Below are 20,872 nucleotides of genomic sequence, written 5' to 3' on the forward strand. Positions count from 1 at the left end.
GACAGGAGATCCATCAGCCACTTAAATTTTTTTTAACAATACCATCCTCACATCATTAATTTGCTCCTGAACAGAGACACGCGGGATCTTTCTTTTTGTTGGAAAGTGTCACTTGCTGCTCAGCGGGTAGCGCACTCGCCTCGAGTCAGAAGGTTGTGTGATCGAGTCCCATTCCAGGACTGAAGCACAAAAATCTAGGCTGATGCCCCACTGCAGCAGTGCCGCACTGTTGGAGGTGCTGTTTTTTTCAGATGAGGTGTTAAACCGAGGCCCCCGACTGCCCCCTTGGGTGGATGTCAATGAATTCCCACTATGGGAAGAAGAGCAGGGGGTGAGTTCTTCCCCCAGTGCCCTGGGGCCGATGTTTAATCACTCAACCAACATCACTCAAGCAGATGCTCTGGGTCATTACCTGTTTGTGGGATCTTGCTGTGCGCAAATTGGCTGCTGTGTTTCCTACATTCCAACAGTGACTGCATTTGCAAAAAAAAAAAAGTACTTGCTTGACTGTAAAGCACTTCGGGATGTTCTGAGGTTGTGAAAGGTGCTATATAAATGCAAGTTTGTTTGAACACATTTTGAATGACCACCTCACCTAGTCGATGTTCCCCCAGCGAGTAAAGTGATGTCCCTTGGGATTAGGGAGGGTACGGTGTATGAGGAATTACAATGAATGTTTTAAAATTTGTCATTGTTGGAACTGGGGAGTTAACAGGATTATTTGCTCAGAGTTGTTTATGACTTTTATGAATGGATGGGACAGGAAAGATAGAAACAGAGCTGTTTTCAGTGGTTCAGGGGTTAAAACAAAAGAGTTGCCACTGATATAGGATTAACTGTAATAGACGTGGCGCAGTGGTTAGCACCGCAGCCTCACAGCTCCAGCGACCCGGGTTCAGTTCTGGGTACTGCCTGTGTGGAGTTTGCAAGTTGACCGTGTGGGTTTTCACCGGGTGCTCCAGTTTCCTCTCACAGCCAAACACTTGCAGGTTGATGGGTAAATTGGCCATTGTAAATTGCCCCTAGTGTAGGTAGGTGATAGGAGAATGGTGGGGATGTAGTAGGGAATATGGGATTAATGTAGGATTAGTATAAATGGGTGGTTGTTGGTCGGCACAGACTTGGTGGGCCGAAGGGCCTGTTTCAGTGATGTATCTCTAAATAAATAAATAGACGAAAGTTGCTGAGGCTGTGGTAATGTTAGTGATTGAAGCTGAGATGGTGCCAGCATTTTAATAGGCTAGAAAGTGGTCAAAATAAACAATCTGCATTTATATATTTATATATATTTTAAAAATGCAGTTAAACATCCCAAGGTGCTTGACCAAGCTTTTGGCCACCTGTCCTGTGGGTCTCAGTGTTACATTTTGTTTGTTAAGGCTGGTGAAAGAGGTTGGGTTTTGGGGGATTGCCTTTAAAGGCAGAGACGTTTAGGGAAGGAATTCCCGAGCTTGGGGACCCAGGCAGCTGAAGGCACGGCTGCCAATGGTGGAGTGATGGAAATCGGGGGGGGGGGGGGGGTGCGGGGATGGGCAAGGGGCTGGAATTGGAGGAGCGCAGAGATCTCAGAGGGTTGTAGGAGCTGGAGGAGGGTTAGAGAGATGGGGGAACAGGGCAAATGCGAGGGGATTAAGGCTCACGGAAAATAAACACCGACTAGTTGGGCCAAAAGATCCATTTCTGCATTGGTTTCCATCTTTCAAATCACGGAGCCAAGCTCCCTCTGGTGGTGATGGTCTGCCCTCCAGGTAATGCATGGGGACAGGATGCATTCTGGTGGGGGTGGGGGGAATTGAGAACAAAAGGACACGTCTACTTAACGTTAGAGCTTAGCCATTTGGGACTGAAATCAGGAGCCCTTTTCTTTTAACACACGCGGTTGTGACGTTTTCTTTCTAAAGAGCTGGGAGTCAGTTGAAGCTTTCAAGAGTGATAGATTACTGCTGCGTAAGGATATCTAGGGGTATGGAGCAAAAGGTGGGGGTAAATGGGTTTGAGGTGCAGATCAGCCATGGTATGATTGAGCGGAGGGATGGGCTTGAGGGGCTGAATGGCCTCCTTCCTTCCTGTTTTCAATGTAACCACGTGCTCTGTGTCCCTCCGCCCCGCCCTCAGCAGAAACTGAAGCCAGAGGTATCCACGTGCTTCCACAGAGCTACCTGTATGATGTCTTGTATGCCTCAAGCATCCTTCTCCTCTGTCTCCTGGTCTGTCTGGTCGGAGCCCAGATTTACGCCAAGACCAGCTTCCTGATTTTCCTGGTGGTCCACATCGTGCTTGTCACGATCCTCGTCAGCTTCTTCGCGGTGAGCCCCAAGACCATTCTAATCATGAAACAGTCTGGCAACGAGAGTCATGTCATCTACACCAACTACACTGGCTTCAGTGTTGCGACACTGAGGAAAAATCTCTTTGGTAAGTTGGGGTTTTTTTTAACCTCCTCTTTGCAATCGAACTCTAATGTGGCGACTTGTAATTATGTAGAGACAGGCCATTCGGCCCATCTGCTCCGTGCTGGTGTTTATGCTCCTCACGAGCCTCCTCCCTTCCCCTCTTCATCTCACCCTATCACCACATCCTTCTATTTCTTTCTCCCTCACGTGTTTATCCAGCTTCCCCTTAAATGTATCGACGCTATTCACCTCAACCGCTCCCTGTGGGAGCGAGTTCCACATTCTCACCACTCTCCGGGGAAAGAAGTTTCTCCTGAATTCCCCATTGGGTTTATTAGTGACTGTCTTATATTGATGGCCCCCCTTAGTTCTGGTCTCGACCGCAAGTGGAAACCTCTTCTCTACGTCTACCCTATCGAAACCCCTTCGTAATTTTAAAGCCCTCTCTATCAGGTCACCCCTCAGCCTTCTCTTTCCTAGGGAAAAGAGCCCCAGCCTGTTCAGCCCTCTGAGCGCTGCTGGAAGCAAAAAATCCACGAGGGGAATTGGAGGTGAAAAGATCGCGCAATGAAACTTCCAGGGATGTGCCCTAGCCATGTTGGCTACACTGCATTCAGGCCAAAGTCTGGCGTTAACCAGTTTCTGAACCTGTACGCTACCATTTCTTCAGTATTGAATGAAAGATAACTATAGCTGTGATTCTATGTGGTAGAGTCCGGCCTGTCGACATTTACAGGGCAATTGGCTTGACCATTTATGCTCCCGTTGCTTTGCCTACCCACTTTCCCCCATCCTCGACCCAAGGCTGCTCTTAACTGTCACCTACAACCCCAAAACAGATTGTTGTGCAGGAATGGGGGTCAGAAGTGGCATCGTGGCTGGAGTCCAAGGTTTTCTTTTTGAACCTCAACAAATTTACCTACATGAAGTACCAATATAAAGGAGGGGAGGGAGGGTTGAATTATAGTCAAATGTTCAATTTTATCATCCTGGTTATCTTTTTTTTTTGTAGAAATTTTCCCTCTGTGTGCTTTTGTCCTGAATGTGATGTGTCAAAACAATGTTAATTCCTGAGGCCTAGTTTCGAAGCAGCCTGGGAGTAAATTTATCTCCTGCGTTGCCTTGTTGAGATTGTTCAGGGAGTAGCAAGATAGAATTTTGAGCAATGTTGCTGGAGGGTTGGGACAGCGCTGTGTGAATCTTTGAGTAATGTTTGTTTTATACTTTCTAGATGACTATTCTCTGGACTACACCACCAACAATATGATGACATTTGCAACTGTGTTTGCAGTCATGTTTAACGGTTGTACTGGCATCATGGCTGGCTCTAACATGTCAGGTAATGATTTCCCTCTCCCTTCCCTGATACCTAATTCTGTGTGTGTGTCTCTCTCTCCTCTTGTTGCAGCCTCACGTGAGCATAGATCAAGGATTGAACCTGGGTCTATACACCCTGAGCTCATCCCAAAACTCTGCTGCCTGCACCCTAAATCCCACCAAGTTTCTTCCACCCTGTGCTCGCTGATGTAGGTTGGCCGTGCCTCATTTTAACATTTTCATCCTTTTTATTTCAAATCCCTCCATGGCCTCGCTCACCTACCCCCCCCCCTCCCCTCTTTTGTCTCTGTGTATCCTTCTCCAGCCCCTCAACCCTCCAATCTCTGCACTCCTCCAATTCAAGGCCTCCAACACATCCCTGATTATTTTCTTTCCATCGCTCTGTCATTGGCGGCCGAGCCTTCAGCTGCCTGGGCCCTAAGCTCTGGAATTCTCTCCCTAAACCTCTCCGCCTCCCTCTCCCCCTTTTTTTTTTTTTTTGTAAGACGCTCCTTTAAAACCAACCTCGTGATCCAAAACTTGGTCACTGCCCTAATATATCCTAACATGGCTGGGTGTCAAATCTTGTTGACTCCTGTGAAGGGCCTCGGCAGGTTTTACTGCAATTAAAGGCGCTATATGAATGCAAGCTGTTGAGGGCCTGTGTGGCTTCTCTTCCCAACAGGAAGGCCATGCCGACCATCTCTAGGAACCTCACCCTGCCCGCCCTTGTTTCTTTCCATGATGTAGATGGCAAGATTGCCCAGTTGTCTCTGCCCATCAATTAATTGTTAAACCCCAAGGAGGGACAAAGCAGTTAATGACTCTCCGATTGACGGTGTCTCATTGCATACTCCTCCCGTCGTGAGTGGGAGCTCAGAAGAGCACTTGCTCTTCTGGCCTGTTGGAAATGTTGGCCATTGTCCAGGCACTTAGCTATTGACCGTTTTTTTTTTTTTTCCTTCTCTTTCCAGGAGACCTGAAGAATCCCAGCTACTCTATCCCCAAAGGCACAGTCATTGCAGTCATCTATACCTTGCTGGTCTACCTGCTGCTCTTCTTCCTGGTCAGCTTCACCTGCGACAGGTGAGGTTCCACCAATTCCAAAACTGCAGAGGGCCTGGGGATTATTTTGGGTGGAGTGGATATCATGGACCATGTAGTTATATGGGAGATGGGTGAGAAATAGTGGGGAAAAGGTGGGCAAGAAAATGGGATATTTTTGTTTTTTGTTGGGGGGTGGGGGGGATATGAAGAGTCTTGCCACCTTCACCAGGGAAGTGGCAGGGCAAATGGCTAACTTGATCCCAGGCCTCTGGTTTTTCTATATGGAGGAGCAGTCTAGCCCTCCTCGTGTCCGTGTAGGAAGCTGCACCTTGCTCCTTTGTCGCATGCCAGCATGCTAACTTAACTCTTTGCCAATATAGAATGTTATAGTGCAGAAACAGGCCATTGGGCCCATCAGCTCCGTGCTGGTGTTTCTGCTCCACACGAGCCTCCTCCCACCCCCTTCTCCATCTCACCCTATCAGCATATCCTTCTATTCCTTTCTCCCTCATGTGTTTATCCAGCTTCCCCTTAAATGTATCGACACTATTCACCTCAACCACTCCCTGTGGGAGCGAGTTCCACATTCTCACCACTCTCTCTCCCCATGAGATGTCCATAAGTCATTTGGCCCCTGACGTTTGTTAGAACTTTTTGTTTTTTTGCTACTTTGAACACTGGAGTACAGACATCAATTGCAACAATACAGAATAAGGTTGGGCCGATTACTCATTGGAGCTTACAAGAATGAGGGGTGTGATCTTATTGAAATATATAACATTCTGAGGGGCTTGGCAGGGTAGATGCTGAGGGGATGTTTTCCCTTGTGGTGGTATCTAGAACTAGGGGGCACAGCTTCAGAATAAGGGGTCTCCCTTTTAAGACAGATGAGGAGTTCCTTCCTTGACAGTCGTTAATCTTTGGAATTCTCTATCCCAGAGAGTAGTGGAGGCTGGGTCATTGAATATATTCAAGAAGTTAGACAGATTTTTGAACTGCAATGGAGCGAAGGGTTTTTGGGAGTGGGCAGGAAAGTGAAGTTGTGGTCACGACCAGATCAGCCGTGACCTTATTTGAATGGTGGAGTAGGCTCGAGGGGCCGAATGTCCTACTCCTGCTCCTATTTATGTTCTCGTGTCTTTTAATGAGCTCATGTTACATGATCCCACATGAATACTCAGTACATCGCCCTCCACAATCCAATGTGACTACAACATATAGTGGCTCACTCAACAACTCTTGTAGCAATTCTACCTTTTGATCTCTGCATTTGATGTATGCCATCTCAGTGCATCAAAAATGGCAGCAGAATACGTAGAGCCAAGAAGATGCACTTGGCTCATCTCGATCTCTAATGGTCATTCTGTTATCGTGATTATATGGTCCACTTAAGCTCTTTACTATAAATACAGTGACCAGATCATCAGGACATGGATGAATGGCCTTCAAACATTCCTTCAATTCCTCAGGCTTATCATGTACATGCATCACAAAGCATCCCTGTTCAAAGAGCTGTTTTAACTCCTTGTTTGCTGGTCCCCGCAAACTGTCCAGGGCATCCAGGAACTGGGGTAGTGTGTACCCATTTTCTCCCCAGTCCTCCCATTTGCAGCATCTGTCTTCATCTGGAGTGTCCTCGATAGAATAATGTGCTCTACCTGTTTGGGTTTTGTTCTTGTACCCCTGGCTGGATATCTAAACTCTGGTCTCTCTGCTGCTTAGGGTGCTACTTCAAGGGGATTATGGCTTCTTCCGGCAAATCAACGTCTGGCCACCATTTGTGGTAATCGGTGTGTATGCTGCCTCGCTGTCTGCCTCAATGAGCACTCTGATAGGAGCGTCACGTATCCTGCATGCACTGGCCAGGGACGATCTGTTCGGTAAGCTATAAAGTCCGCACCCCTTGGAATGCGTTACCGATCTATATTTGTGGGGGCGGTTTACATCTAGAACCAGGTCGGGTGGAGCGTGGGTTAGGTGTGGGAGAGAGCGCTGTGTGTCTGAGCTTGACTCTCCCTCCCCGAGAGCCCCCTCCCACTGCGCTTGCATCAACTTCCTGCTTCACAAGTCAAACTGTACCTGTAGCTGCCCCACCAGGAATCGTGAGTGACTTTTCCACCTCCTGCCCCCACCCCACCAACTCCAAGAGACTCTTGTGTGTGCAGACAGTGGTGGAGTGAGGTTAGACTGACAGTGGGGTTGATTCCCCACCACCACCCCCCCCCCCCCCGACTTGGCAGGGAGGGGACCGAGCTGAGGAGTGCTGTGCCGCAAAAATGCACAGGCCTGGAAATCAAACACTCCTGAGAGTGTAAAGGCGGTGCTCCTGCAAGACCCCAATGGCCGAATTCAAAATTGCATTGAAGTTTACAGCAAAGAAATAGGACATTCAGCCCAGCTGCTCCTTGCTGGTGTTTATGGTTTATGCTCCACCCCCCACCCACCCCAGCTGCCTCCCACCCCTACTTCATCTCGCCCTATGGGCATGTCCTTCTATTCCAACATCTTAAAGGAGGGCAGGCAATTCCCAGGCAGCTAAAGGCACGGCCACAGATGGTGGAATCGGGGATGCGCTCGAGGACCGAGTTGTTCGAACCCAGAGATCTCAAGGTTGTCGGGCAGGAGGTGGTTAGAGATAGGGAGGGATGAAGCCACGGAAGGATTTGAAAACCGGGATGTGGATTCTAGATTGGAGGTGGTGTTAGGCCAGGAGTCCGTGCACGTCAGAGTACAGGGGTGGGTCATGAATAAAAGGGACTTGATGCGAGGCAAGAAATGGACAGTATAGTTTACACCAATAAATGGTTTGATTTTCTACGCAGGAATAATACTGGCCCCTGCTAAGAAAACCTCCAAGACGGGAAACCCCTGGGTGGCTGTCCTGTACACCTGGTTAATGGTTCAGGTAAGGCACCCAACACCTGGGAGCGTAAGGTGTTCACCCTGTAAAACTGTAACTTTGGGATCAGGAGGAGGCTGTTCAGCAGCCCCCCGGGCCTGTCCCGTCATTCCATTTGATCATGGTCGCCATGTATCAACTCCATTTACCCACCTTTTTCAATCCAACTTCAATTGCCCATCAAAAATCATCTGTCGGTCTCGAGCGTTGAACCTTTCAGTTGACCCACTCCCCTTTTATGTGAAGGGAAAAGTACTTTCTCAGTTCCATCCTGAGCACCGTAGCTCTAATTTTAAGATTATAGAATCACAGAATGGTTATAGGACAAAAGGAGGCCATTCGGCCCATAGTGTCGGTGCTGGAGCAGCTCAGCTAGTCCCACTCTGCTGCCTTTTCCTTGTCGCCCTGCCAGTTTTTTTCTTTTCGTATAATTATACAATTCCCTTTTGAAAGCCTTGCTTGAATTTGCCTCCACCACACTCTTAGGCAGTACATTCCAGATCCTAACCACTCGCTGCTGTTAGAGTCAGGTGAGGAGGGGTTGAAGGGCTTCCCTCTTTTCTCTCTCCTTGTTTTGAGCACAAGCAGTTTACTTTTAAAGTGGATGTATTGGCCAATTCGGTCAGTGTCTGATTGGTTATGATCATAACTCGAGAAAACCTGTCCGATTGGTTCTTGTTAACAAAGTAAGAGGTTAACTTAATTGTACCTAAAATGAACTAATAAAATAATAAGCAACACACTTGTTCGCACATTAGAGTGGGGATAGGTAGATTGGTTGAGTTAGAGTCCATTTAAAAAAAAAAGGTATACAGTCTGTGGAGTTTGGTGATTTCGGTTGGCTTCTAGCTGAATTTGGTGGTCCTGAGGATTTTAGTTTGAAGAGGTAGATGACTGGTTGGGTAGGTCTCTTGGTGACAGCGATGCAGATGATTTCCTCCAGTGGGGTTTCTGATTGTAACTGGAGGGTGCAAAGGTAGTCAGTCAACAAGCAGGATTTGAAAGCTTTCGAGCTGGAATCGAGAGAGAGAGAGAGAGAGAGACCCCCACTTAAGGTCAGCTCATGTCAGAGTCCAGTTGCTTCTCTTCTGCTGCAGAGAAAACACCAGCTTAAAACCACAGATGGGGAGGGGTTTGTCACGTGACACTCACTCAGTCATTCAAACATAGCACTTAGCAGTATTTCTCGGCTTGGTGAGAGTACAGGTAGTTCCTTTTAAACTTGCTGGGTCTTAGCAGACATTTTGTCTCTCCACACAAGCATTGCCGTGTAGGATATGATGTTGCAAATTAAGTGATCATCTTAAGCTAATGTCTTTTTAAAAAAAAAATTATAAATTCACATTATCATTCAACAAAACACATTGCCGTAACACTGCGTAAAAAGGTTTTTCTTTGTGTTGTTTTATTAATGGGGGCATAGAGCACAAAAGCAAGGAAGTTATGTTAAACTTGTATAAAACACTGGTTCAGCCTCAACTAGAATATTGTGGCCAGTTCTCGGTACCACGCTTTAGGAAAGATGTGAAGGTATTAGAAAGAGTGCAGAAAAGGTTCACGAGAATAGTTCCAGGGATGAGGAGCTTCGGTTATGTGGATATGTTGGCGAAGCTGGGACTTTTTTCCTTGGAGAAGAGAAGGTTGAGAGGAGATTTGATAGAAGTGTTCAAAATCATGGGTCTGGACAGAGTAGATAGGAGAAAAAGCTGTTCCCCCAGGTGGAGGGATTGAGAGCAACAGATTTAGGGTGATTGGCAAAAGAAGCAATGGAGACATGAGGACTAGGTTTTTCAGTGTTTAGGAACTGGAATGCACTGCCTGAGAGTGTGGTGGAGGTAGATTCAATCCAGGCTTTCAAGAGGGAATTGGATAATTATCTGAAAAGGAAGAATGTGCAGGGCTACGGGGAGAAGGCGGGGGAGTGGCACTAGGTGAGTTGCTTCTTCGGAGAGCCAGCACAGACGCGAAGGGCCGAATGGTGGCCTCCTGTGCTGTAACAATTCTGTGGTTCTTTTGCCAATCACCTTTTTTTAAAATCGGTGTCCTCTGGTTCTCAATCCTTCCTCCGATGGGAACCGTTTCTCCCTAATGTACTCTGTCCAGACCCCTCATGATTTTGAACACCAATCAAAAATGTTGTGTCTCCTTGTTCAAGGTTTCCCCCACTGCACCCACTCCCCAACTCCCACCGCAAAACAAAATAGTTTCCCTCCATCTCTCTCTCTTTCGCGCCCTCTGTCTTTCCCCATGCTGGGGAAAATTGACCAAGCCTCCTTAACTCCTCCACTAACACCGCACCCCCCACACCTCACCACTTCCTGGGTGATTTACCCACTCTGTCAGGGAATTGTGTTTTGAGAGTTGTCACTTAAAGTTGCCCTAGCAGAGTCTCCCCGTGGACAACACCCCCAGCAAGATGTTAGCATCGTTTTAATATGGGAAGTGATTGGGGAAGTTACTGTGAAATATCTTGGCCCACAAGAATCACTGAATCCCTCTCTCTCTTTCTTTCTTTCTTTCTTTCTTTCTTCCAGTCTGTGCTGTTTGCAGGTAAGCTGAACACCATTGCTGGCATTGTCACCATCATCTTCCTGATGGCTTACGCTGCAGTCGACTTGGCCTGTTTATCATTGGAATGGGCCTCTGCACCCAACTTCAGGTAGCTGGCTTTCCAGGAGCCGTCTCCGTTCAATTTTCTTTGTGTGTGTGTGTGTGTGTATGTCCAGTGATAGGGTCGGTAACCAGGCGACGAAGCTTTAGAGGACAGTTGGCAAAAGAACCAGGGCGGAGATGGAAGCTTTTCAAAAGGGTGTTGGGTAAATTGTTGAGAAGGAGCAACTTGCGGGGCTGTGGGGACAGAGTGGGACTAATTGGATAGCTCTTTCAAAGAGCCGGCACAGGCACGATGGGACGAATGGCCTCCTCCTGTGCTGTAAGGCCCAATGTTGAAACATTACCTCTATTTCCCTCCCTCCCCTGATGGGTTGGTGCAAGAGGCAGATAGTCAATCCAGCTGCAGGCGATGCCTGGCCTAATAGGGCCTTGAGTCAGAGGAGAGCGTCTGCCTGTTTGAGCCTGTAAACTGCTCCCAGCCACCCACCCTATGGGAGAGGGCAAGGGCCGAATGTGTTAGCTCATTAACTGAACTCCCTAATGTTCCTGGTCTGCTCCCTTACATTTGATGGTTACCCAACTTGTCTTTCTCTTCCCTCAGGCCTACCTTCCAGCTCTTCAGTTGGCACACATGTTTTCTGGGGATTATTGGTTGTCTCGTCATGATGTTCCTGATCAATCCAGCCTACGCTTCCTGTGGGATTGTCCTCATGCTGATCCTGCTGGTAGTGATCCATTACCGATCTCCCACCAGCAGCTGGGGTTACATCAGTCAGGCACTTATATTTCATCAGGTGAGTGTGCGTTCCTGCTGACCCAAGGTAGGAAACGCAGACAATTTGCGCACAGCAAGCTCCCACAGACGGCGATATGGTCGTGAACTAGGTTATCTGTTTTAGTGCTGTTTGAGGGATAGATTATTGGCCCAGGATACCGGGGGGTTGGGGAGGTAATCTCCCACCCCCCCCCCACTCTTCCATTAGCAGATGCGGGATCTTTCATGCCCCCCCCCCCACCGACCCCGAGAGGGCAAGTGGGGCCCAATGTCTCAACAGAAATACTGCACCTCCGACAGTGCGGTGCTCCCTCAGTACCAGCACTGGGAGTTTCGGCCTAGATTATGGGCTTGAGCCTTCAAAGTGGTGCTTGACACTTGACCCCGTGATCTTTTGACTCGGACGGGGATGTTGCCCACTGAGCCAACCAGGGGCCCCGCATGGAAGACGAGACTTGGCTGAATGTGTGTTTACTCTTTTTTTTTTAAGGTGAGGAAGTACTTGTTGCTGCTGGATATTCGGAAAGAACACGTCAAATTCTGGAGGCCTCAGATCTTGCTCATGGTGGCCAATCCGCGCACCAGCGCCCGGCTCATCACTTTCATAAACGACCTGAAGAAAGGCGGGCTTTTCGTTTTGGGCCACGTGGAAATCGGGGACCTTGGTAAGCTGGCTTCTTGCTTTGGGGAGGGGTGGGTGGAGAGAGCGTGTTAGGGGAAGGGTGTAATGCAAAGTGACATCCAGAACATTCCATGGATACAGTAATTCTTCTCACTGAGGCCTCACTCCTCAACCTGAGCCTCCAAGTAGGCCTGCTTTCTGTTCCCAGCCTGCCGTAGATCCTCCCAACAGACTGTACAATCTGGGTACAGCAGATGTGAACGTTAGGATGGGCTTAATTGCAGAGTCGCGCACACAAAGACTTAACTTTTTTTGGTAAAGGGTGTTGCATTCTGCCTGGCTGTGATGCCCCTTGTAGTCAAATAGGTTGCCGGCAGTGGAACTACATCTGCCCATAAAGAATGAATGAGGTATTGGCTGGGTGTTAATATGAAGCTCCGGGGGGATAATTGAGCTTTTAGGGATTATTTGGCCTACTGTTTTCCCCAAACTATGTGTGACTTCTTTTTTGTGATTTTTTTTTTTTTAATCCTTAGAACCTCACTCCAACTACATGACTAACTTCATTCCCCTAGCCACTGACACCATCCCTGAACCAGACTATTCGTAGCCTTGGTGTCAGCTTTGACTCTGCAATCTGCTTCTGACCACATATCCGCACCAACACCAAGACCACCTATTTCTACCTCCATAAACGTGGCCTGACTCCACCCCAGCCTCAGCTCATCTACTGCGGAATCCTTCATCCGTGCGTCTGTTAACTCTAGACTCGACCATTCCAACCCACTCTTGGCCGGCCTCCCACATTCTGTCCTGTATAAACTCGCGAGTGTCCAAAACTCTGTGTTGCCGGTGTCCCAACTCGCACCGAGTCCTGTTCACCCATCACCCACTGTGTTCGCTGACCTGCACTGGATCCCGGTTAAGCAATGCCTGTTTTTTTTTTTTTAAATTCTTACCCTTGTTTTCAAATCCCTCGACAGCCTCGCTCCTCCCTATCTCTGTAATCTCCTCCAGCCCCACAACCCTCAGATCTCTGTGCGCTCTAATTAACCTTTTGAGCATCCCCCGATTTTCCATCTTTCCACCATTGGTGACCGTGCCCTCAGCTGCCTGGGCCCTAAGCTCTGGAATTCCCTCCCTAAACCTATCTCTTTGACCAAGCTTTTGGCCAGCTGCCCTAAAATCTCCTGAAGTGTCTCCGTTTCAAATCCTGATTTTTATATCACTCCTGTTTGGTGCCATTCTGTGTCTAGTAATCTGGCCGAAATCCTAATATTCTGCGGTACTTGGATGCGAGTGAATGAATACAAATAAAAATCCGTGATTAACCTCAAACTTGTCAGGTGAGTGGTGGACGGGTCCCAGTGCTGGAGAATCACGTGCAGTAAAGCAGGGGTTCTGTTTGTACTTGCTGCCTTGCATAGTCCTGTTGAGGCCTGGACAGACCTCCAGGGTTGAGACTATATTCCACCCCCTTCCGAGGAGGAGGACGAGAGTTTCGTACTGGAGGAAGGTGAGGCGCGTGCGGACCGGTCATTCGAACATGAGCAGTGGAGTTGACCTCATTTACCAGCTCGAGGTCAATACTGTACCCACCAGATCATGAGCTCCCATCTATCAGAAGCCAGCTCCGAGACGAATATAGTATGGACTCGGGGTAGGGGGACAAACTTTCCACACTCCCTGGTGGAATGGTTTATAGCGTAATACTGGTAACCTTTTTTCCACTTGGGAAACGTTTGACATTTTTATTCTTGTGTTGGGGTGAGTGCTGCCCGAGAATGGGTTGTACCCCCCCCCCCCCCCCCCCGAGCTGACTTCTCATCTACTCTTGCAGACACTCTACCGACTGACCCCATCCAGCCTCAGTACAATTTCTGGCTCAGCCTCGTGGACAAGCTGAATGTCAAGGCGTTTGTGGATCTGACCCTGTCTCCGACGGTGCGCCAGGGGGTGCAGCATCTCCTCCGCATTACGGGACTTGGTAAGGAGCCAGTTATCCGAGGGCAGGAGGGGATACAGCAATGGACACTCGGGGGGGGGGGGGGGGGCCCGCCAGGAGAGCATGAGGGTGGGACCCGCCAGGAGAGCATGAGGGTGGGACGGGGTGGAAATAGTTGGAAGTGGGTGACACCTGAGCAACTGGAGTTGGGATAGGGGAAGGGGGCTGAAATTGAAGAGGAAATTCAATCTATTCAAACATTGGGGTCTCCCTCGTCAAAGCTTCTGTGGGGAACAGTTTTCAGTTCTGGTGACCACGCCACCCATCAGCAAGAGCAGCAAAGGCACGACACGACTCTGAGGAAAGAGTCAAGAAACTTGCTTTGAAGAAGAGTGAGAGGGGTAGAGAGGACTTGGCGAAGCGATTGTATTAAATGACAACGGATGAGGTAACTTGAGAGGAGTCTTGGAGGCCGTTAACCAGATTGGCGCCAGGGCGAGGGGCCATGTGGAGAGACTGGAGGAGCTGAGATTGTTCTCCTTGGAACTGAGAAGGGAGGGGGGAGGGGTAGAGCGAGCAGAAAGGTCAAAGAACAAGAGGACACATGAAACTTTTTTTTAACGCAGCGAGTGGTTAGGAATGCACTGCCTGAGAGTGCGGTGGAGGCAGATTCAATTGACGCCTTCAAGGGGAAATTGGATAATTAGCTGGAGAGAGATTTGCAGGGGTACGGGGAAAGGGTGGGGGAGTGGGACTAGCTGAGTTGCTCTTGCAGAGACAGCACAGGCACGATGGGCTGAATGGCCTCCTCATGCTGTGATTCTATGAAGAGTAAGTAGCAAGTCAAAGTGGTGGATATTTTAAAATGGATATTAAGCGGGACCTTTTTTTGTCAAAAAGGGATGAAATGTGTAAATCTGCGGCTGACTAGTGCAGCGAGAGTTTAGGCACCGGACAGGTGAGCTTTGCCCTAGATGGGCCCTATTCTGTCATCTTGTTCCCTGTTGGGTTCAACTGCAGTTCCATTCCTTTCTCTTCTCTTGCAGGCGGAATGAAGCCCAACACCCTGGTGCTCGGTTTCTACGACCACTGCGTGCCCGAGGACTACTTCCTGTGCGATCCGGTCTTCAAAGACGACAAGGAGAATGACCATTTTGGTGTGGACGTCGCCTCTCTGCAGGCCCACTTCCCGCCCGTCCGGGACGGCGAGACCAGCAAGAGCCTGACCGAGGCGGAGTACGTCGCCATCATCTCGGATGCCCTCAAGATGCAGAAGAACGTCTGCCTGGCGCGCTATTTCTCCGCTATGAACAAGAAGGATCTCTTCGCCAAGAAGCGGCCTGAGCAGGTGTCCATCGACGTCTGGCCCCTGAACCTCCTCCGGCCCGACAGCACCAGCTATGTGGACATCTGCAGCCTCTTCCTCCTGCAGATGGCCTGCGTCCTCACCATGGTGGTCTCCTGGAAGGGGGCCCGCCTGCGCATTTTCCTGTGCATAGAGTCCGGGGACGACCGCTGGATCAAGAAGGAGGAGAAGCTGAGGGAGCTCCTGGACAAGCTGCGGATCAAGGCGACCATCAAGATCGTCACCTGGGACGACGTGGTGGCCTTGCACTGGCAGAGCCGCGTGCCCGGGGAAGAGCATGAGGTGGCCTTCCACTCGAGCCGCAACTCGGCCCTGATCTCGGACGAGTATCTGCGGGCGGCCAACAGGATGGTGCTCGATCAGGGCTTTCACACGGCCGTCCGGTTCCTTTACCTGCCCCGTCCGCCAGCTGACGCTGTGCACTCTCGACGTTACCTGGAGCAGTTGGACATCCTCACCAAAGACCTCGGGCCTACTCTGCTGATACACGGCCTTACCCCAGTCACCTGCACTGATTTGTAGAGCAGGCACTTCAACGCCAAAGCAGAGGTGATGGGCACTGACTATCTGAACGCTGACAACTCTACCTAAAACATGTATTGCGAACAGCGACTTGCCTTGAACACTTGTTTAAACAGAGAAATCATTCACATTGCCACTATTTATATTTCAACAAAAAAAAAGCCGGGGGTCTGAAGGAAACTATTTGTGTAATTTGGATTTAAAGAGACATTTTTGGGGTTCTAACTTATTAAAATGGTTATACAAGGTTTAAACAACTTCTCCCTCCCTTCCTTCAGGTTGGGTTAGTATGTGTCGATGGTTGGTTGCTTGCTGCAGGTCGCCTTCGTGTGAGGGTGGGCAGTCGAGCGCAACGGTGGAGATTGGGCCTACCTCCATCGGATGTCCGCACACCAGGCCTTCCAGCAAGGATAGTAGGCGAGTAGATAGTAGACTGCTTTGGCAGTCTAGGAGGTTGCTTGTTTCTGTCCTAACTGCAGTCCACTCCGCAGAGACCAGGAATGATTGTTCCCACTGGGCCCAGTGCCGGACTGAGCATTACATATTGAGGGGAAAGTATGAAACCTAGGATGAGGGCCTGCCTTCCTGAGTCTGTGGTGCCATTCAGTGAGATCATTGGTAATCTGTGTCTTAACGCCATATGCTTAGACCTGGCGATTTGAGTTGCTTCTGCATTTAGATGCTACCCCCCTATCTGCCCCAGTATCCAATCAAAAGTACGATTTAAATTGCTTGGCCCAACTGGGACCTGTTGCAGTGCCCACTCTCATTGGGAAGGTGGTTGAGGCTCCACTAGTACACGTGAGTAGCAGATCTGCAAGCGTTTTACTTCAGGATTAGCCTTGCAGGCATGTCATTGTTGGAAGGTACAGGTGAGCCTACGTGGCTTTGGGTTGTACCTCCGATGCTAATCGTTCAGATGCTCTCGAGGTGCCATGTATGAGGTTTAAGTTTGATTTATCCATTGGATAGGTTGGGATGAAGGGGAGGCCTTTTTGATCTTTGTTCATCAAAACACGCCTTCTTGAACCGCTGCAGTCCGCGTGGGTGCAGGTACACCCACAGTGCTGTTAGGGAGGGAGTTCCAGGATTTTGACTCTGCGACAGTGAAGGAACGGCCGATATAGTTCCAAGTCGGGATGGTGTGTGACTTGGAGGGGAACTTGCAGCTGGTGGTGTTCCCATGCGTCTGCTGCCCTTGTCCTTCTAGGTGGTAGAGGTCGCGGGTTTGGAAGGTGCTGTCTAAGGAGCCTGGGCGAGTTGCTGCAGTGCATCTTGTAGATGGTACACACTGCTACCACTGTGCGCTGGAGGGGTTGGATGATTAAGCGGATGTTCAGGAGAGGAGAGCCCATTAACTATGCACACCCAGGACACTGAATGTGGAAACTGAGGGGTGAACGGAATTCCTCATGCTGCTTTGCTCATTCTTGACCGTAACCTCCCCTTGCAGAGAGGAGGAGTTGCAGCCAGATGTCTTTTTGAGGTTAGCCTGGTGGCCAACCATCAGAGGGTCTTGGGACCAGGCAGTTGGCCTGATCCTGGGCCGTTACTGGCTGGTACTTGGACCAGGGTGGGCCCATCGTAGGATCAAGTGGATATCTGCGGACACTTTTTCCTCTGTTCAAACAAGATTTAAGGTCTGTGGAGTTGAACCAGATGTTAACAGCTGAAACCATTGGGAGATCCAGTTTCCCTGACCTCCACAACATCCTGTTTTCCAACTGTGATTTTTTTTTTTTTAAAAACTCCCGGATCAGCAACTGTAATTGGCTCTTAATTTTCTCCAAATATCTATCATGACTTGAGAAAATATTAGCGTTTTGCACTGAACTGCCACCTCTCTTTTGGAGCCTGGCTGAAAATGACCCAGATTATTATGGGATGGCAACTGGGACTCTCCTCCCACTTGTGAGTTGGTAGGTCAAAACGATTGGAATCTGGAAAGATGTGGGAATGCGATCTTGGTGTGGACATCAGAAATGGTTAATGCTGTCATGGAAACGGCAAATGCTGGAAATACTCAGCAGGTCGGGCAGCGTCTGTGGGGAAAGAAATAGTTAACAGTTCGGGTTGATGACCTTTCGTCAGAGCTGGACGAACTTAGAGATGATACAGGGGTGATAATGGGACAAAAAGACTTGTCCCATTATCTCTCCCGCCCTCTACCCTATCAGTGACCCCTTTTTTTTGTGTGTGTGTTATGTTCTCTCCTTTCCCTGCCCTTTGAACTTGCTTAAAAACTGTCACAACTCTTAACTACTTCCAGTTCTGACGGAACATCACAGATCTGAAATGTTAACACCGTTTTTTGATGCTGCCAGACCTGGTTAGTGTTTCCAGCATTTTCTATTTTTTTTTAACTTCAGATTTCCAGCAGTATTTTGTTGCTTGTATTGATGGTTAATTCTGCGATTGTCTTTTATCCCTCTATTCAAACCGGGTTTAAGGTCTGTGATCCAGTTTTCTCTGAGACCTCCATCACTGCCCTGTTTTTTTTTTTCTGACTGATACTTAATGCCTGGAAAGGCAACTATAATTGTCTCTGTCTCTGTCTGTCCGTGCAAATGACTTTCTCTTGTAGATTTGAACAAGTCTCGAAGTTCTGACCGATCAGCTTCCCACCACCCCCTTTTAAGGTAAGATGGCTTTCATTTTGTCAAAGGTTTGAATTCATTTTTTTTTTTTTATTTCCACCGAGTTTTGGGATTAAAAGTCACTTGACTGCAGGTAGTCCCCTGTGTTTCGCCTTTATTTGAGCAGTGGATGATCTCTCCATAATCAGAACAGGAGGTAGACCATTCGGCCCCTCGGGCCTGCTCTCTGCCATTCAGTATGATCATGACTGATCTTCTGCCTCAACTCCCCCCTCCCCATATCCCTCGGTTCCCTAAGAGATCAAAAAATCTGAGCCAGCCTTGAATATACTCAACGATGGAGCATCGACAACCGTCTGGGGTAGAGAGTTCCAAAGATTCACAACCCCCTGAAGATATTTCTCCTCATCTCCGTCCTAAATGATTGACCCCTTTTATCCTGAGGCTGTGCCCTGTGTTCGAGATTCCCCAGCCAGGGGAAGAGTCCTCTCTCTCTCTCTCTCTCTCTCTCTCTCTCAAGCCCCTTCAGAATCTTGTATGTTTCAATGAGACTGCCTCTCATTCCTCTAAACTTCAGAGAGTATAGGCCTAATTTACTCAGCCTCTCATCGTGGGACCACCCTCTCATCTAGTGAACTTTCACTGAACCACCTCCAAGGCAAGGATATCCTTGCTTCGACGCGGAGACCAAAACTGCGCACGGTACTCTGGGTGAATTCTCAAAGCCCTGTACAATTGTAATCAGACTTCCTTGTTCTTTTGTATTACTTGAGAACAGACTAGATGGGTTCAGACTAGTTTTGAAATTGGAATGGAATTGAGTCTTGCCAAACTGTTTGGACATTTAGTCATGCGATTGATTTAGTGGAACTCCCGTGTCTCTCTTTTATTTATTTAGCCAGTGATGACCTAGAATGATACAACACGGAAGGAGGACATTCGGCCCATTGTATCTGTGCCAGCTCTTTGAAAGAGCTATCCAATTAGTCCCCCTCCCCCACTTGCCATAACACACATTCCACTTCTCCAATTGCAGAGCTTGGTTGCAGGCTTGATGTAGATATACTAGTGTTTAACCAGCTAAAACTACCACTTACTAGACCAGGGCACTGTTGGGCTGCTAGTTCAGGTGGGGGATCAGTCGAGCTCATTTGGCTCAGGGTACACGTGACCCGTCACTGCGGATTCTTCTCAACTGGCTTCAACTAGCCTTTCCACCTCTCGCAGGGAGCTCGGACGATTGGTCAATTAATAACACACTAGAGCTCAATAAATGAGTGGATGGGAGATTCAAAGAAGCAACCTGCATTTCTATAGCACCTTTTGCCACGTCCAGACATCCCAAAGCATGCTTACAGCCAATAAAGTACTTCTGAAGCGTCATCACTGTAATAATGTGGGAAACAAAGAGGCCAATCTTTGCACAGCAAGCTCCCATTAACAGCGCTGTGCTGACCAGATAATCTGTTAGTGATGTTGGTTGAGGGGATAAATATTGCCCAGGACACCAGAGAGAACTCCCCTGCTGTTCAAAACAGTGCTATGAGACCTTTTATCTCTCCCCGAGGGGGCAGTTGGGGGCCTCCAGTTTAATGTTTCCTCCGTCAGCGTAGTGCTTCCTCAATGCTGCAGTCCTCTGCCTCCATTAAGTCTCTGGAGTGGGACTTGAACTTCCGACTGCGAAGTTCACGACTCCACTGAGCCACAGCTCGAGCTGGTTTTCTAATCCCTCCCTGGTCCTGTAAGCAACCTCAGCCAGCCTCGTGACCCTCTATCTCTCTGCTCTTCCAATCCTGAGCAGCCCCAGTTTTCATTGCTGCGGCGTTGGTTTCTGCTGCCAAAGCTCGAGAATTCCCTTCCTTAACATCTCCGTCACCTTTGCCTCTTTCTTTCTTTTTTTTTTAGAGACACTCCTTAAAACCTACCTTTTTTAACCAAGCTTTTGGTCACCCGTCCTACTGTCTCGAGTCAATTTTTGTAACGCTCATGTGCAATGCATTGGGCCATTTTACTATGTTTTAAAAGGCACTATACGAATGCAAGTTGTACTAACTTGCCACTCACTTTTTGTGGTAACTTGCCGGGGCATGTGGATAGAATTGGAAAATCCAATTGCAAACATTGGGAGAAATTCCTCAAATCCCCATTTTTATTTCATCCAATGGTTTAAATGGCTGGAGGCCTGGAAGGGACTTCCCAAACGCCAACCCTGGACCTCCCAACTAAACCTGGTAGTTTGTTTTTGTTTCGAGGTGCTGTCCATTGCCTCAATTAGTTGACTTCAGTGGGCTGCTCTGTGGTTACTAAGCACATAAACCAGCCTGACATTCCCCAGTGCAGTAATGAGGGAGTGCTGCACTGTCAGAGGTGCCGTCTTTCAGATGACGCATGAAGCCGAGGCACCCCCCCCCCCTCTGGTGCACGTGAGAATTCAATGCCAAGACAAGCGGGTGAGTTCTCCCTGATCGCCTGAGGAAGCACTTACCCTTTCAACTGACCTCACTGAAAACGAGTGGGTCTAGTCATTTGGTAGGCTGTGTGATCTTGCTGTGCATAAATTGGCTGTTGTGTTTCATTATATCACAACTGACACTTCACAGTAATTGATTTGAAGGGGTAGTGCTTTTGGTATATTCTAAACCTCTGGAAGGTGCTATATAAAAGCAAGTGTTCTCTTTTTCCCCAACTTTGTTGTCATGTAGTTCTGGCTTTGCACCAATAGATGGCCGTGTTCTATCAAAGTCTGAATTCTGTGCCATTTACTACAACCCAACCT

The 20,872-nt window shown here is 48.6% G+C and overlaps 1 protein-coding gene across 5 annotated transcripts in view; it reads left to right on the forward strand.

Moving 5' to 3' along the window:
- slc12a9 (solute carrier family 12 member 9) overlaps window positions 1-15,742 on the forward strand; it is a 30,869-nt gene extending 15,127 nt beyond the window's left edge. For 3 of the 5 annotated variants that reach the window (XM_068023741.1, XM_068023743.1, XM_068023744.1), the window contains exons 4-13: window positions 2,116-2,415; window positions 3,625-3,732; window positions 4,685-4,796; window positions 6,480-6,637; window positions 7,580-7,662; window positions 10,191-10,315; window positions 10,871-11,063; window positions 11,535-11,709; window positions 13,507-13,653; window positions 14,658-15,742. In XM_068023741.1, the coding sequence (XP_067879842.1) occupies window positions 2,116-2,415; window positions 3,625-3,732; window positions 4,685-4,796; window positions 6,480-6,637; window positions 7,580-7,662; window positions 10,191-10,315; window positions 10,871-11,063; window positions 11,535-11,709; window positions 13,507-13,653; window positions 14,658-15,499 (2,243 nt within the window). In that variant the 3' untranslated portion in view covers window positions 15,500-15,742. The remainder of the gene's footprint in view (window positions 1-2,115; window positions 2,416-3,624; window positions 3,733-4,684; window positions 4,797-6,479; window positions 6,638-7,579; window positions 7,663-10,190; window positions 10,316-10,870; window positions 11,064-11,534; window positions 11,710-13,506; window positions 13,654-14,657) is intronic. The other 2 variants (XM_068023742.1, XM_068023745.1) reach the window with 2 other exon arrangements.
- Window positions 15,743-20,872: the final 5,130 nt, after the last annotated feature.

The sequence above is a fragment of the Heterodontus francisci genome, chromosome 48 (assembly GCF_036365525.1).
Source record: "Heterodontus francisci isolate sHetFra1 chromosome 48, sHetFra1.hap1, whole genome shotgun sequence".
NCBI classification, from domain to species: Eukaryota; Metazoa; Chordata; class Chondrichthyes; order Heterodontiformes; family Heterodontidae; genus Heterodontus; species Heterodontus francisci.